This window comes from Erythrolamprus reginae, chromosome 1 (assembly GCF_031021105.1).
Source record: "Erythrolamprus reginae isolate rEryReg1 chromosome 1, rEryReg1.hap1, whole genome shotgun sequence".
Classification (NCBI taxonomy): Eukaryota; Metazoa; Chordata; class Lepidosauria; order Squamata; family Dipsadidae; genus Erythrolamprus; species Erythrolamprus reginae.
The window spans coordinates 259,725,164-259,743,596 of record NC_091950.1 but is presented as its reverse complement, the minus strand read 5'-3'; the positions used below and the strand labels follow the sequence as shown (position 1 = coordinate 259,743,596).

The following is an 18,433-nucleotide window of genomic DNA, read 5'->3' as shown; positions in this document are numbered from 1 at the left end:
ACGCGAGGCATTGCCCTATGTCAGCTCCAGCATGCATGCATGCACTCGCCACCATATATTCTGCCTTCGGAAAGGCCATTTCGCCCTCTGGATGCTTCAGGGAAACTTCCTGGAGGCAAAAAGAAATCACCCAACAGGTGCCAAGAGCGATCTCTGCCAAGGCCCCCGCTCCCCCACAGCCTGAGAAGCTCCAAGGTTACAGCAAGTTTTCCAGGCATCTTTGCAGGTTTTGGGCCTCTCGGATTGCTGGGGGTGTATTTGGAAATGGAGAAAGCTCCTGCTGCAAGTTTCCTCCTCCCTCAGCAATCCTGGCAGCTCTGAACATGCAGCAAGCTTTTCAGGGTGACAGGTCAAGTCCTTATCAATGCCGATGGATGATCTCACCCAGCGGTTTCACGTAGCTATTGAATAGGAGAGGAGAGAAATATGTGGCTAAATTCTACAAGTAGAATCTACAAGTAGGGGCTGGGTGGGGTGAGGGAGTATCGGGCAGACAGGGTGAGCTAGCATCAGGTGGGTGGGGCATGTGCAGAGGAGAAAAATCCGGGGGGGGGGAGAAAAAAGAAAAAAAGCCAAAAGCAAGATGGGTTCTTTGCATGCACAGAAAAAGAAAAACCCAGAAACATTTTTTAAAAAAAATTCAAATAAATAAATATTTTTTTTAAAGAGATGGCAATGCCCAAAGATCAACCCTGACAGATTCGATTTGGTGATGTCATTGTGATGTCATCAGTGGGTTGCTACCAGTTCAGGCACTGGGAGGTCCCAACCAGGAGGAACCCAGCTCTGCTACTACTTTAGATCTATTTCACAGACAGAAGCCTGGAAAAGCACCAGGCCCACACAAGATACTTCCTTCTTGCTTAAAAGTCTGTGCTGACCAATTGGCCCCCATCTTCAACAAATCACTAGAGTTGTGCTATGTTCCTTCCTGCTTCAAACACTCTTACTATCATGCCTGTGCCAAAGAAGTCCTCCATTAAGGAACTGAATGACTACAGACAAGTTGCTCTAACATCTTTGAAAGGCTATTGATGTCCCACTTGAAAACCACCATGGATCCATCTTTCTAGGTTCTATCATATTTCAAGACCTAAGATGGTCACCTAACATCAAAAACATCATCAAAAAACACAACAAAGAATGTTCTTTCTGTGCCAATTCAGGAAGCTCAAACTGCCCAAGCAGCTGCTGATACAGTTCTACAGAGGAATCATTGAGTCTGTCATCTGCACCTCTATAACTGTTTGGTTTGTTTCTGCAACCCAACAAGACCGACACAGACTTCAGAGGATAATCAGTACTGCAGAAAAAAGCAATTGCTGCCAACCTGCCTTCCATTGAGGACCTGTATACTGCACAAGTCAAAAAGAGGGTGGTGAAAATATTTACTGACCCCTCACATCCTGGACATAAATTGTTTCAAGTCCTACCTTCAAAACGTCACTACAGAACACTGCACACCAAGACAACTAGACATAAGAACATTTTTCCCCCGAACACCATCACTCTACTAAACAAATAATTCCCTCAATACTGTCAAACCTTTTACTTTTTACTAAGTCTTCACTTCTATTTCTATTAGTTTTTTCCTCATCATTCTTATCACAATCCCCCCCCCACTTAGGACTGTATCTTGTATCTTAAGATTTTTATTAATATTGATTGTTTCTTCATTGCTTATTTGACCTCTGTGACAATCATTAAATGTTGTACCACGGTTCTTGACAAATCTATATTTTCTTTTATGTACACTGACAGCATATGCACCAAGACAAATTCCTTGTGTGTCCAATCACACTTGGCCAATAAAGAATTCTATTCTATTCTATTCTTTAGAAATACATCATACACCTAACATCTACTACATGAGAAATTCTTGAGATTTTTATTTTTTTAAATAACATGATTTTTGAAAATTTGTATGAATTTTCAAGTAACTGCTTAATTTACTTCCACAGAGTTCTTCAGAGGAATTATTGAGTGTCATTTATACTTCTATAACTGTACAGATACAGAGTTCAATGGATAATTAGAGCTGCAGAAAAAAACAATTGCAACCAGCCTGCCTTCTATTGAGGATCTGTATATTGCACGAACCAGAAAGAGGGCTGAGAAAATATTTACAGACCCCTCACATACTGAACATAAACTGTTTTAACTCCTCCCCTCGGGATGCCACTCTAGGGCATTGCATGCAAAGCAACTGCATTCAGTGACAATTTTTTCCCCTCATGCCATCAGAGTGCTGAAAACCTAATTCCCACAGTACTGCCTAATGTCTAAATATATTTAGCCACATAGCATGGCTCTATTACTTTTATCTTTCTCAACTGTTCCTCTACATCTCTCAGTAAAATCATTATTATAATTATTATTACTTTGTTATTATGATTATAATCATAATAACATATAATTGCTTGTACATTGATAACTGATTTATCAGAGACAAATTCTTTGCACGTCAAATCACACTTGGCCAATAAAGAATATTCTATTCTATTCTATTCTATTCTATTCTATTCCATTCCATTCCATTCATCATTTGGAGTTTCTCTTCCTAAAAAAACCCCATAAATTAATTTTAATTCTGATTACATTTTATATAAATTCACCTTAACGGTATTCTTTTCATTCTGCAAATAATAATACATGTAAAGAATAGAGAATAGAATTTGCATATTCATCTATTCATCCTACTGACCATATAAAGCTTAATTTATACTTAGATTATTGAGCACAACAAGTGTCTAGTGCTGAGTGATATAAAGTACTAACTATCCTTGATTTGTAGCATTCTATTTATTTCTTAATAAGATTTATATAGAACCCTACTCATATAATTCTAACTTTGTGAGGAGTACATCAAACTCAAAATAAGAAAAAAAAAACTGTTATTCTACAGAATAATTTTTTAGGTATCCATCATAGTTCTTTCTAAATCAAACCAACACCCATTCTTCTATTTTAGATTTAGCATATCCATAATAAATGTTGAAATGTTTTTCAAAACCTTTCTGACATAGCCTTGTTATATATTTCCTGCTGCAAATGCATTTGGACAGTTTGTTCCCAAGAGCTGCATGATGGGACCAATACTAACAAGAATGAACAATACAAGCTTTTTTTTTTAATTAAAATTTTGATTCAGTTTTTTTAAAAGGTATGAGGTTACAATTAATGGATGGTGATATAATCATTTTAGGAAGCACTGAAAAGTGGAAGCACCATATAGATGTCCACCTACTACCCAATTCAAAATGCCCTAGCTAATTATTCTCTGTATTTTAAACATTTGGTTATAGATGTAGAAACAAAATCCATTGAAGTTTACTGGACATTTTCCTTTATAAAGAAAAAAGCAGGCAATAAAACACATTTGCAACTGAATATTGAATACTGACAAAATGAAAAGTTGTGTGGTTTGAAGCAACCATGCTTCAAAAAGTTGGTATCCAATTGTTTGTAGTTAATTAGCAAACTTGGAAAGAGTCGTCAGAGAGGGGCGGCATACAAATCTAATAAATTATTATTATTATTGTTATTATTATTATTATTATTATTATTATTATTATTATTATTATTATATGAAATTACGCAATCATATTTTTATTCAGTTCCTTGGCAGTTCACTAAGAATGATAAAGTCTGTCCTGCACAAGTGAATATTGCATATCAACATTCCATATTTGAAAAACAATTTAATAACAACTTTATTACAGGACCTACTACTGGTATACAGTATCTCCTTTTGGCTTATATGGACAGAGGTAGATATTGAGTAAACAACTGTAGACTACATGTGATCCTCCATAACCTGGTTTTAAGCTTTCCAAATATCTACAAATCACATTGCCAAATGTACATAATTTTCATAATTTTTGCAATGTCTTCATGACACATGATGGCATTTGCTTTTCCAGATTGCTTTAGAAACACCCATGATGGCTTGCTTTTGCTCAATTCAGCTCAATTCATGAAGCTTTAAGGTAAAAACATTCCAATCTTGAGCTCTCCCAAATTTCCACAGCTGAATCAATCTCTTCCTAAAAAATGTGTTGAGTAGTGATCAGTTGTGGGTTGTAATGAGGCATAACATCGATCAAATCATACTTTTGCAGCCTCTCTAGATGCATGCAGCCATCCTTTGATTTTTCAGAAGTCCGGGTGATGAAGAATTATTAAAGATATCTAGAACATCACTAATGAAAAGCAAAGAATGGATTTGACTGAGATATAGTACATAGCAGGTTGTGTTAAGGGTCACTTTCAGACATGGGTTCCTGCCATTTCAGACAGGTTCTATATAACTGGTAGCAGGAATTTTCCCCCACTTGCCAAACCAGTAGTGATGGCCGGTTCGACCCGCCCCTGAACTAGTCTTCCAGCTTGAAATCCATCCACTGAAATTTACATGAAAATAACCCTCTGTGCTTGCGCGAACCAGTTTAACCCAAGAACTACTGGCAAGCATATTTCCAGCAATATCCCAAACTGATATGGAAGATAAGTAAAACACACCCGTAGTTACTTCTTGCCATAATATAATTATAGTGACAAGTGTAGTTATTATTTGGTTGGCTGAAATCTTGTTCAAGGAGTGGTCAGAGGAAGATTTACAGAGCTTCTGAATGGAGTTTTCCAAGTATCTGTCAAGCAAAGTAGCTTAGATCTACTTGAATGTGTAAGTCTTAGGGAGTTGCCTTTGGCACAGTTCTTCCATAACAGTTTGAGCCTGTAAGTCCATGGAGACATATATATCTATATCTATTGTGGCCACTTAAGGCCTCCCAGGAGATAATGCTTCTTTACAAGAGGAAGTGGTTCTGCTTGCCTTATGGTGAGAATAATCTGCCCTCTTTGATGGCCTTGATGGACCCAATGAAATTGGGAATTTTTTGTCTAGTCTCCAACTACTCTCTTTCTATGGAAGGTTGCCTTGAAATTTTTGAGGGAGCAGATTATTTTCAGTCAGAGTCAGAGCTGATTGTAACTCTGAGATGGCATTAGTCAAGCTTGCTGATGAACTATGGCAGGTGTAGGATGAGTATAGGGCGCCCTGTCCCTCTTTGATCTCTCAGTGGCTTTAAATACCATTAATGATGAATATCCTTCTATACCACCTGAGATAATTGGGAGTGGAGGTTTGTTTTAAGAAATTGTGTTGTGCTGGTTGTGTGTATTATTCATTTCACTGCTTAGGGCCACTGTTGTGAGATGGGAAGCCTTATCATTTGCTTAAAGAAAGAAATTTGGGAGAGGAGAGAGTAAACTTCAGCCTGAAAATGTAATAACACAATAAATAATGATGATACAAACTGCAAAAGAAGGATAATATAAGCAAATATCAGCTTGCCCTTTCTGCCAACAGAACTCCATTTTCAAAAAGCTTTGTTCAAAAGAAGTTGAATCCAACCTAGTATTTATTGAAATTGTTTTGATTGCTCTCTTGCAATTTCTCGATCTAAACAATTAATCTTATAACATCCTAATATAATTGTGTCTTTCCCCCTTTTTTTACCTTTAAACTGATGCTTTTATTTAACTATGCACCCTAGAGAATTCATTCAGCAAGGTGGTGACACTAATTTCTAATGTAAATGCTTGGTTGTTTTTGTTTTTTATTGGTGCCAACCTCCCAATTTGCAGAATCCCTAAAGTGTTATGCTTTTTAAAAACAAAAAAAATAAATTGATGCTATTAAAACCATTTAAAGTTTCTGTTCTAAATAAATTAGCATTTATTTTATCTTTCCTTTGGAGAATTCTCTGTTGAACTATTTATCTACCCATTATCACCTGGCTGTTTTCTCCAAAGTACATTTGGAGACAGGGGGTATTAATATGAGGTGATAGGGATGTTTTGAGGCAAAGTTACATGGAACATGTGACAGACAGTTGTAGGAGTTTCCAATCTCTACTGAACAGAAAGCAAATTTTAAAGGAAGGAAAAGGAGTAACTGGAAATGAACGAGATTCAAAAGCAGGTTATGAATAATTCATGGTTACTATAGATACATGCTACAACCACAAATATTTAAGATTCCTGAAACCTGTTGCTGTTTACCATAATCATTTCTTCTAGTTAAGACTACCCAGATGTCATGTTAATGTTTATTTAAAAACAAAAGCATACAAATTGGGATATCTGCTTAATAATTTGTCATTTTTTAACATAAAACATTATCTAGCACACAGGGCCAAATAGAAATGTTCTCTAATTCCCTGTGCTAAATATGATTGAGAAAACCACAGAAGATATTTGTACATATCAACCTTCTTTTAATTGGTTTCAAAGAGTTCAATAAAACTAATAAAAATGGATGCAAGAAGGATGGAACTTTGAAGCTGTTATTGACTCCTGGTGACTGTCTAGATCAGGGGTGTCAAACTCCTATTATGGTAGCATCATGTGACAATTGGGACTTTTCCCCCTTTGCTAAACCAGGCATGGGTGTGGCCAGCAGGTGACACATCTGGCCCATAGGCCAGGAGTTTGACATTGCTAGATTGGAATAATCCCTGCAGTTTTCTTGGCAATTTTAAAAAATATTAAAAAGTTTTTGGAACAACTTGGAACTGGTTTGCCATTGCTTGTTTCCCAGGGTTGAGAGGAAATAACTGGCCCAGGGTCACCCAGCTTGCCTTGTACCTAAGGGAAGACCATAACTCATGATCTCCAAGTTTCTAGCCCTGTAAACTCATTCTTTACATAGTGGTAGGATTTTTTTTTTTTTAAGAACAGAAAGAACAGTGACAAATTTGTACCAACATTCAGTTTCAGAAGCCATTTTATTTTCATTGCTAAAATTCTGCCACATAGCAGTTGAAATAATTAGAAGGCAAAAGGGATAAATTCATCTAGTATCTTAATAACACTCATCTTTGGCATGCTGTAGAAACGAGTAGTATTGTGTTTCTTTCTCAAAAATTTCAAATTAAAAATTGTATTATTTATAAAATACAAAGAAAGAAGATGGGCAATAACATTATAACTAAATATTTAGGTAACTAATACCATTGTAAATAATGGTTTAACAAATGCACAAGACAAATCAATAGCACATTGATTGCAGATTTAAATATGAACAAATAATTAATTTTAAATTCATTTTATTTCTCCTATTGTTTTTGTACATGCATGTCCCATGAGGAGAACAGAAATATCACTGGGATCCAAATAGTTCCCTATGGTATATTTGTCAATGTCCAGAGCCACACTTTCTTAATTTAACTTTTTGAAACCATCCCTTAATTTCTGAAGACAGGAGAACATGGTGAAATATCAAACAGGATAACAAAATCACTCTGTCTATATCTTTCCCAAAGGAAATAATGTATTAGGATGATCCTGTCTTCGACCCAAACTAGACCCCAGACTGAAATAGTCTCATTGTAATTAATTCCATCTAAAAATCAATGATTACAATATCCTAGAGCTATGATGATGAACCTATGGCATCGTGCTATAGGTGGCATGCAGAGCCATATCTCCAGGCAGTAGCTCACTTCTGCTAGCTGATTTTTGGCTGGCCCTGCGCATTCTGCCCTGCCCCTCCCAGAAGTCTCCACGTGGCCTATTTTCAATTCCTGGTAAGTACAGAGCTTTCTTGGAGACTCTGCGAGGGCATTTTCAGCTTCTGGAGGTCCTCTGGGGGAGTGGGGGAGGCTTTTCACCCTCCCCAGGCTCCAGAGGGTTTTCTCCCAAAAACAGGCCTACTGGGCCCACTGGAATTCAGGAAATAGGCTGTTTCTGGCCTCCAGATGGCCTCGGGGGGGGGGGAGGAGGCTGCTTTTGCCTCTCTCTCCCCCCCCCAGGCTCCATGAAAGCCTCTGAAGCCTGAGGTTGGCAAAAAAGCCATTTCCAGCTTCCAGAGGCTTCAGGGAGGCCTGCTAGGCCCAAAATTGGGCATGATGGTCATGCGTGCATGTGTGGGGAATACAGGGAGGTTGCAAGGAGAGGCAGGGTAGCATGGAGGTCATATGCACATGCACAGGGGGGCGGGATGCGTGGGGGCATTGAATTATGGGTGTGGGCGTGGACATGTGCACACATTTTTGGCATCCGAGGGGGAAAAGGGTTGCCATCACTGTCCAAGAGCAGCTACAGGTATCCTGTAGTCTTCAAGGGGTCAAGACAATTCTAGAATGGATGTAAAAAATCATACTACACCCAGCATTCCTTCAGAACAATATAGTTAGAACTGAATAGAAAAATCCACAGAAAGGAGGAACAGGCAATACTGTAACCCAAATTTGGGGAATTACAAAGAAATAGCTAATAAAGTTGGGTTGTGGACATTATCCCAGAATGGAAAATATTGGGAAAAACCCAAAGGAGCAAAATTTAAAATATCTCAGGAATTAACTGCAAATTAAAACACCTGCAGCACAACCTAGTTAAAACCATTAGGGAAAAGAATCCAATGCAAAATAGCTATTTGTAAGCTATAAACCTCTAAGAAATGACTCAGTAGGGTTATGTTCAGCAGATACATTAGTAGGACCCAGAGGAAACACATGGTAGAAACTAGAAACCCTTCAAAATAAGCAGAGCATTAAAATAGAGTACTTTTGAACAAGTAGAGAACAAACCTGAATAGCTTAGTACTACTAAAACTGGGGGGAGGGGATATAATGCTACAGGAAAAAGCAACAGATGTTTAATGACAGAGACAAAAAGAAGTTTTCTTGAATTGGCTAATTTATAAAGTCATAAGATGACATTCAAAAAGTGACCATTAAAATAAATGTTTGCCTGTTGATGCCTATTTGTGAAAATATCCATTCTACTTCTTATTTCTTACAATGTAAGGATAAGATAGAGAAAATGCATCTCAGACTTATCACAAACGAATTTTGGCATGATGGTAAATAGAACATGATTGTTAATGCAGAAAATTATATCACAAATTAAAATCTTTGAATGATCACAGTTGCTTTTGTGAAGAAATCTGCAAACAGAAAAGTTACTGCAATTCTGAAATGACTGCATTGTTAACATAAATAGTATACATAGTATTAAGTAATTACAAAGACATAAATTCACATTCATATTAAGGAAGTGAAACAAAATTACATACTGTACAAATACTTTTTGATCTATATTTTGTATATTCAAAATGTTATCAAAACTCATGCAAATTATTACTTACTAAACACAAAGAAAAAAGCTTTATTTATGCAAATATCAGTACATTCATTGCCATTGTTTAGAAACCTACAAAACTGAAACATACCTTTTCTGGATCAAGGGTTGTTATAACCCATACGCAGTGTGCATTGTCTTCATATTGAACAGGATAATTGGGTGATGTGATAATACCACTTGGACCACGGAGGTTAGAACCACATGTTCTAGCTAAAAATATGGAAAGCATGAAATAGAAGAGATTTTAGAAATGCTCATTTATTTAAAGGGAAAATAGCAGGACACTGAAACTACCTGATGTGGGAATAATTATTACATCTCTTTAAAATTTATAAATGTGCCATGGAACTTCCAGTTGCACTAAAATTATGGATAGCAGTCTATAAAGAATTTTAAAGAGAGCTTTATTTTCATAAAGAAAGAACAGTATTTATGTCTTTATTTTACTGAATGTGGCCAATCACAACTACATTTCTTTGCAATTATGCTCCATTTTATGCTTTGCAATTATGCTACACTTTCTATGCAATTATGCCACATTGTGCTAATGTAATATGTAATGAAACAATTCTTTAAAAATTACAGTCCTATAGTACAGACTTTAATGGCTGGCAACAATGAAGCAGTGATGAGCTACAAGGCTAAATGTTCCTGGTCTACTTTTCTCTTCTTCTGTTCATCTTTTTTGGACTCCTCAGATGACCAATCAGAGATCAACTTGCCAATTTCAAATACAAAAGCCCAGCCAATCCAGTTCAGTTATCTTTAAACTGTAAGAAGGACATCACAAAGCTTTCTTTCCTCATAGTTTCCACATAGTTTTCTCAGAACCAGAGAAAACTATGCTACACCTAGTGTTCCTTCAAAATAGTAAAGATAGAAAAGAATAGGATAGAAAGAATAGAAAAAGACATAGAAAATAAACCAAATTTATTCAGTATGAAAGCTCCTCACTGCTTCATTAAAGTTCTCACTTAAAAATCTTGGAAATAAAATAAATAATAAACAAGATTAAAATAAACAATGTACAGTACATTTCAAAAGTTTTTGTCAATGCTAATTTATTCATAAGACCCTAAGCATCAAAAATAATTTGAGGAACTGTTTATTTATGCAGTGAAGTTACTATAGAGCCAGGCTGAATTCTATCAAGAAATGTATTGAATATCTTACTTTTATAAATGTTCTATTACAAAGGTTCTCATAATTGAGTGGTTCCTCTAATTGAAATCCATTTAAACATGAAGGAATCATAATACAGAGGGATTAAAATGTGAGTTGATTCAGTAATATAAATGGAACTGTATTCATATCATTAAAGTCATACCTTTTTTTGAACTGCAAGTAAAATATTGTGTTCTAACAGTTTGATGAATAGTATTTACATTACAAAATTTAATGTAAATTAATTATTTAATGATCAAAATAGAATTAAATATGTTTATTATAAGAACTAGTTACAAAATTCATTCCTTATAATGATAGTCATTAAACAATGTGTTTATACATTTGGGTGTGTGAGAGAGAAGGGGGGAGGAAGGGAGGGGGAGAGAGCAAGAGAGAGAAAGAGAGAGAAAGAGAAAGATAATTAATTATATATTGTATATAGCTGTATCCAGGGGTAATGATTCATTCTTCCTGCCACTCATACTGGATTTAGAGATCACATCTGTTTATGCAGAAAAAACCATTACAACATGTGTTTCCATACATGTATTTAAATTTATTAATGTGCACATAGCATCATATTTAAAGTATACAAACTCATGACAACTATTTTAAAGATGGCAAGATAGTAATATTGTTTCTTTTTCAGTAATTAATAAGGCGATTTAACTCCTCTGGAATAATTTATGGCAAATGTCAAATATGAGAATACATATGATTTGAGATTAGAATCAATATTCTAACCTTTCAATATCTTTCTACATGAACAAGTAATTAACTTAAACATTAGAGGTCATTCAGCTGTAACACTGAACATACACTAATATATGTAGTTTAATCTTTTTCCTTTGAGCACAGCCTAAAAATAAATCAAGGTAAATATTTTTCTATATACTAAGATGTTTGTTAACATGAATAGTACCTTAGAATTAAATCACCTTAATTGCTAAAATAGCTTGTAATTACCACATAGTACCTGTGGAGCTGCAAAGATCTTTTAATAATTAATTAACTGGTAATTAATTCACTACATAGAAAATAAATATAGGGCAATGCATGTTAATTGAGTATTTATATATCATGCAAAATGTGCCATACAAAGGGCTGTAATTAATTTTTAAAAGCTTAAGATTCAAGGGATAAGTAATTTTCCATAAAGGCAAGGAAGTTAGTCTTTAGAGGTTTGACATAATCTAACATAAAGGATCAGACTTTATTTAAATACTGATTTCAGTACGTTTTTGCATTTTTAATAAAATGTTGGGATGGTTCTTCCCCTCAGAGCCCCAAAGATTTCCTCAGAGCACGAAAAAATGGGGGCAATTGCCCTTATCAGGTATATAATTAATTAATGAAGACCGAACAGCTTCCCATCATCTTCCATCTTGAACAATACTTACCACGGCAAATTGGCCTATGATCACTCCAAGCAGCTAAGGTATCAGTCACCTTTTGACAAGTAATGCTTTTCGTTCCTTGGAGCACATAATTATCATCACAGGTAAAATGCACATTAGCACCAACTCTGGGAAAAAAGAAGAAGAAAAGATACCAACAGGTTTCATATTGATGGCATTATAAAATTGAAGTTATTGTATGCAAATCAAAGATAATTCTTGAAATATCATTTCCCCCCTCCCCCCGCCCTTATCAAGTAAACATGTAACCAGTTTTCTTCTTCACTGGATATATGGATGTGTAGTAGGGAAATTAAAAAGAAACAAGAAACCTTGCTAAAAGTATAAAGCATACGCAGAAAGTAAATAAAACTACAAATTAAGAATGGGGGGGGAGGGAAACAATAAGATTTTCCTGGCAATAGGCCTCTTTTAATGACATCACATTCTGATATAGATAGATAAGAATTTCCTAAATTCACGATACAGATTTTAATGAAGCCTACCCTGCTAGCAGCATTCCCTAGTTGGTTGGCTAGTTAGCGTCTTGCCCCTGGAATTGGGACAGGAAGTAGTCCTGAAGGAGATTTCTGGGAAATGTAGTCCCTAGGACAATGATGGTGAACCTTTTCTTTCTTGGGTGTTAAAATGGTGTCTGCACAATAGCAGGCATGCATCTACAACTACACCCATAATGCAATGCTCTCCCCCCCATGTGCGTGCACAACCCTCATTTGTATTTGTATTTGTATTTATTAGATTTGTATGCCGCCACTCTCCGAAGACTCGGGGTGGCTAACAACAATATAAAAGGACAATGTAAACAAATCTAATATTAAAAACAATCTAAAAAACCCCAATTTAAAGAACCACTCATGCATACAAGCATACCATGTATAAATTCTATAAGCCTAGGGGGAAGGGTAATTTCAATTCCCCCATGCCTGACAACAGAGGTGGGTTTTAAGGAGCTTGCGAAAGGCAAGGAGGGTGGGGGCAACTCTGATATCTGGGGGGAGCTGCCCCCCACCATGCATGCACACAGATCTCACTGAAGCCTCCGGACTTCTGGTAGGCCCATTGAGCTAGGCTTTTATATCTTCCCCAGGCTTTCTTGAAGCCTGGAGAGGGTTAAAAATGGCCCAACTGCCCAACCCTAAGTTCATTTCCAAACTTCTGATAGGCCTGTAGGGTCCATTTTTCACTATTCACAGGCTCTGGAGGTTTTCCTAAAGCTTTGAGAGGGCAAACCACCCTTCCTCTACCCTCCAAAATGCTGAAAATCAGCTGGCCAGCCAATATATGCATGTTGGAGCTGATATACGGCAATGCCTCATATGCCCTCAGATATGCCTCCACATGCCACTTGTGGCACCCATGCCATAGTTTTGCCATCAAGGCCCTAGAAAGAAGAGTTAAATCAGAGTGCTGGAGAGTAGAACAGCAGATTGGAGAATCTCAGAAGAAAGGACTGAAAGGCAGCGAAAAGAAGCAGCTACAAGGAAAAAAAGTCTGGACTCCTTCAAAAAGAGAGGGAATGTCACCACAAGGGAGAACAATGGCAATATCTTCCATAGAGCAGTGTTTCTGAAATAGTGGGGTGGCCCCAACTGGGAGGCACAGAGCAATGCCAGGCAGGCACATGATCCTGGGAATATGCTTTTTTTTTTTTTTTTGCTGCAGGGAGTTAGGGTTTTTTGCACTGAACACACAGCACAGAGTAAGAGATATAACAAACCCTTAAGAGACACCATGGAAAAATATTTAACAGGGATAAAAAAAAGGAGGAAAGAGACGGAGATAATGAGATCACCGTAAGTCTCCTGAATGCTAAGATGAGGAAATATGACGAAGTACATGTAGTGCTTGGCTTCACTGTGACTATGGTGGGAAATGAGAAAAGCCCAGTATGTTTACTGTGTCTAAAAATGTTGCCATCAGACAGCATGAAGCAAAGATATTTCACCAGAAGAGCCCTTCACTCCTCCACTTGAAACAGAATATCCTATGAAAATAGACTAACAATCCTGGGTCTAGAAAGCCTAGAACTACGGTGCCTATAACACAATTTGAGTATTGCACACAAGATCATATGCTGCAATGTCAATGACTACTTCAGTTTCAACCGCAACAACACAAGAGCACGCAACAGATTCAAACTTAATACGAACCGCTCCAAACTTGACTGTAAAAAATATGATTTCAACAATCGAGTTGTTGAAGCGTGGAACTCATTACCGGACTCAATTGTGTCAACCCCTAACCCCCAACATTTCTCCCTTAGACTCTCCACGATTGACCTCTCCAGGTTCCTAAGAGGCCAGTAAGGGACATACATAAGTGCACTGGTGTGCCTTTCGTCCCCTGTCCAATTGTCTTTCCTTTCTTTCACCTATCATATATATTCTCTTCCTTTCATATATCCTCTCCTCTAAGTTCACTTTTACCCTTATATTCACTTTTACCCTGTCTATTTTTCTTCCTATGTATTTGTGTATTGGACAAATGAATAAAATAAAAATAAATAAATAAATAAAATTAAGGCATCAGTTAAACACATTACACCCCAATCACCTGTTTGAGTTTTTTCAATGAAAACGTGCTGATTATTGTAAACAATCATCCTGGTGGAGAGTTGGGATGGGGTGCACAAAATATTTACCTCTTCCTGGGGGAGGGGGGGAATAACAGAAAATAATTGAGAAACAATGCCATAGAGATTGTATCCTGGCTGCTACAAGAACGAGACTCTATAGAACTCTGACTGGGCGTGTAGAGGACATGTTTATGAGGCAACAAGATTGATGAAGGGCTATTTAGCCAAAAAGAACAGTCTTTGGAACATTTTCAGATATATTACTTGCCATAAGTTTTAATGTTTTAGATTATTGTGTTATTTAATTGATTTTTATCTTAATATCCATTATTTTTAATTAAAGTGTATATCTCCCTCTAGGAGAGGGAGATTTGTTGGTGTACCTGGATGAGGTCAGGCTATTAAGATGGGAAAGGGATATAAGGGTTCGATTGCCAATAGAGAAAAATCTTAAATACAAATGTAAACTGCTGAATATAGGTTGCATTTGCAATAGCTTGTCTCCGAAAGATGACTTCAGATTTGAAATTGTTAAATGGACTGAGAAATTTTGGCAGGCAAAATTTTGATAGATGAGCTTCTCTTTGGTTTATAAAAATCTAAATAAACAAACATGCCTTATGCTTCAATCATCTTTTTTTTTCATTTCCAGATGGAAACTGTTACAAAGGAAATATTCTCACAGCATGAATACTGTAGTCAGTCTGGTATTTATTACTGCTCTAAGTCTAAAAAGTTTTAAATTTAAAAGCTATTTAATCAAATTCACCCAATTATTCAAACCAAAACACCAGATAAAGTCCCTTCAAATCAATTCAAAGGTTCAGTGGATGCCTGTGCTTCTAGGGACATATATTTATCAAACATATTCTTCATTCTTCAAATCAGCTTATAGATATGAATCAATTCAGAGAGTTAGATCCTATCACAAGTGATTGACAGAACTTTAGTATTTATTGGAAGTTCTAATTGGATTATTTATTTATTTATTTATTCATTTATTCATTCATTCATTCATTCATTCATTCATTCAATTTTTATGCCGTCCTTCTCCTTAGACTCAGGGTGGCTTACAACATGTTAGCAATAGCACTTTTTTAACAGAGCTAGGCTATTGCCCTCACAATCCGGGTCCTCATTTTACCCACCTCAGAAGGATGGAAGGCTGAGTCAACCTTGAGCCGGTGATGAGATTTGAACCACTGACCTTCAGATCTACAAGTCAGCTTCAGTGGCCTGCTACTGCTACCTGCTGCGCCACCCCGGCTCATTAATTTATTCATCTTACATTTTTTGAAACTTGCCCCATCTGCAGAATTGGGGGAGAATTCGGGTAATTCTTGACTTGCAACCATTCATTTAGTAACTGTTCAAAGATATAACTGAACTGGAAAACATGACTTATGACTGTTTTTCACACTTATGACCATGGTAGCATATTCCAATTATTAAAATTAATACATTTGGCAACTGGCTTACATTTATGAAGATTACCTTGTCCTGGGTCATGCGATAATCTTTTATGACCTTCTGACAAGCAAATGGGGAAGCCAGATTCATTTTACAACCATATTGCTATTCACTTAACAACTGTGGTAAGAAAGTACTAAAATGAGGCAACAATCACTTAATGCATGCCTCACTTAGCAACAGAAATTTTGTGGTCATAAGTGAAGGGCTACCTGTCTACTATATTTTGATAATAAGAGTTAAAATACAAAAAAAGACAAAGGTATATTATACAATTAACACTATACAATATCAGGTGACCACTGGAACCATTGAACCCCAGTTAAAAACAGAGAGGAACGGTGTTGTTCCACAGCTTGGTGAAATGTCAAGAGAGCAAAATTGCATCAGAGGCAAAGAGATGACAATTAGGAGCATATAACAAAAAAGTTTGGTTACTTTCCATATCCCCTTCACCACTGTAATAACCGACTGTCTTTTCCTCAGCCAGTTTCCTGACTTTTTCTGAGCATCAACAATATCAGAAGGCTAGGGGTGTAATAATTAATGATGATATTATTGCTGCATTATTAGTAGTACAAAAATATCTTCATGCCAAATAAACCTTCTAAGCATAACCACATCTTAAATATATATTGTAGATTGTTGAACTTTGGGCCAGTCATTTTTTCTCAGCACTATGAAGGAGGCAATGGCAAGCCACTTCCATTAACTTGGCAAGAAAACTGAAGGCGATTGGCCATTCAATCACTAGGAGTCAAAAGTGACTGCAAGGCACACAAATGCACACATTTCAGTTAAAATTGAAATGCTTTGTCATTTATATGTGAGTTGAAGAAGATGGTTTTAAGATCAGCCCAAAATGCCAAAACGTGTCTGCAGGATGCCAGAGACAGTATTTATTTTTCATGGGCTCCGCTCATTTCAGCCAATTTTTTCATGGTTTGGAAGCCTTGATGGGCAGAACAGATCCTGGAAGGAACAAAGAAAAAGAGCAGAAAAAAAGAGGGGTTTCCTCAATAGTTTCTAAGGGAGAGGTGCGGCTACTGTGGGACTAGAGGAATTTTTGTAAACAGGACAAAGAAACTCGGCCTATATGGCCATTCTGGAGGGAGAGATCCAAACATTCAGATATGGAAAAGTGGCAAGCTGCTGGAGAAATCAGAGAGAAAAGAATAACACGAGACAGATAGAAAAATCTCTCTGAAATTGTGGATTGTTTAGAGTTCGATCAGCGGTAAAGTGAGTCTCCAGTGAGGAAGTGAAAGTGGCAAGTGGGAGGATTTAATCTGTCAGAGATCAGGAAAAAGAAACATGTGAAAGGGTGAGCTAAGCAAAACTCAAATATTGAGTAAAAGAGAGACTGCTTTTCTAGGTGGTGGCAAGAAAGAAAGAAAGAAAGAAAGAAAGAGAGAGAGAGAGAGAGAGAGAGAGAGAGAAGAATTTAGTCCTCTCTTAAAATCTAAAAGAATTTAAGAAGAATTCTGTGATAGTGGATCAATAATAGAAACTGCTTTCTGGGTGGTGACAAGAAAGAAAGAAAGAAAGAAAGAAAGATAAAAGAAAGAAAGAAAGAAAGATAAAAGAAAGAAAGAAAGATAAAAGAAAGAAAGGAAAAAAAAGAAAGAAAGAAAGAAAGAAAGAAAGAAAGAAAGAAAGAAAGAAAGAAAGAGATGTGATACTTGGGAGGAAGGAATTTGTGAAGAGGACTCATGGTGACTGGGCAACCTTGAAAGGCAGTGCAATCTTGAGGAAAGGAAACAAAAAACTGTACATCCAGGACAAAGGAGAACAAAGTTAAGAAGAATTCTGTGACTCTCCTCCAAGACCTGTACTAAATATTGGAACTCTGAGGAAACCCCCAGTGGTCTGTTGATATAAAGAAGAATAAAGGAGACTGGCTTTAAAAGAAAAGAAGAGAGTGGACTTGGTCTTGTGATGTAAAGCAGTGCTGGCAGAATCTGTGGTAAAATGTAGCCATACTACATCTATATAACAGCAATATTTACATTTTAATGTATATGAAACTTTCTCTTGATACTATTTACATTTATTCCAGTTACACTATATATATTATGCATATTAACTTTATTATTGGATTACCACAATCATTTTATATTTATACTACCTATATATCATATTTGTAGACTATTATTGATAGATAAATAGATTATTTTAAAAATGGATATACTCGGGTATAAGATAATCATAGTTATGTCTATAGTTGTGATATTTACACTAATTTTATTTCATTGATAGTATTTATATTATTGATACTATTTATAACATATATATTATTTATACTATCAACAAGTTATTAATAAAGGAATAAGAAATATAAATGGTTTTTAAAGAAATATATAGCATAGAATTTAAGATTGTTAATAGTGAGTACTTTATGACAATCAAGCAAAATTATTTAAGAAAATAGATCAGTAGGCCTTAGTGTTTAAAATTAACAAGTTTGGACAAAAAATAAGTACTGTAGTATAGACATTTATTATAAAATAAAAACTACTCAAAAAATAAAGGGAACACTCATATAACACATCCTAGATCTGAATAAATTTAATACTTTGTTCTGTATTGTTCATTTAATACTTTATTCTGTACAAAGTTGAATGTGCTGACAACAAAACCACACAAAAAACAT

The 18,433-nt window shown here is 36.1% G+C and overlaps 1 protein-coding gene across 1 annotated transcript in view; it reads right to left on the bottom strand.

The window, feature by feature from the left end:
- CSMD1 (CUB and Sushi multiple domains 1) overlaps positions 1-18,433 on the bottom strand; it is a 1,071,884-nt gene that overhangs the window by 330,759 nt on the left and 722,692 nt on the right. The window contains exons 9-10 of the mRNA XM_070732892.1: positions 11,718-11,842; positions 9,239-9,360 (exon numbers count right to left, since the gene is read on the bottom strand). Of these exons, the coding sequence (XP_070588993.1) occupies positions 9,239-9,360; positions 11,718-11,842 (247 nt within the window). The remainder of the gene's footprint in view (positions 1-9,238; positions 9,361-11,717; positions 11,843-18,433) is intronic.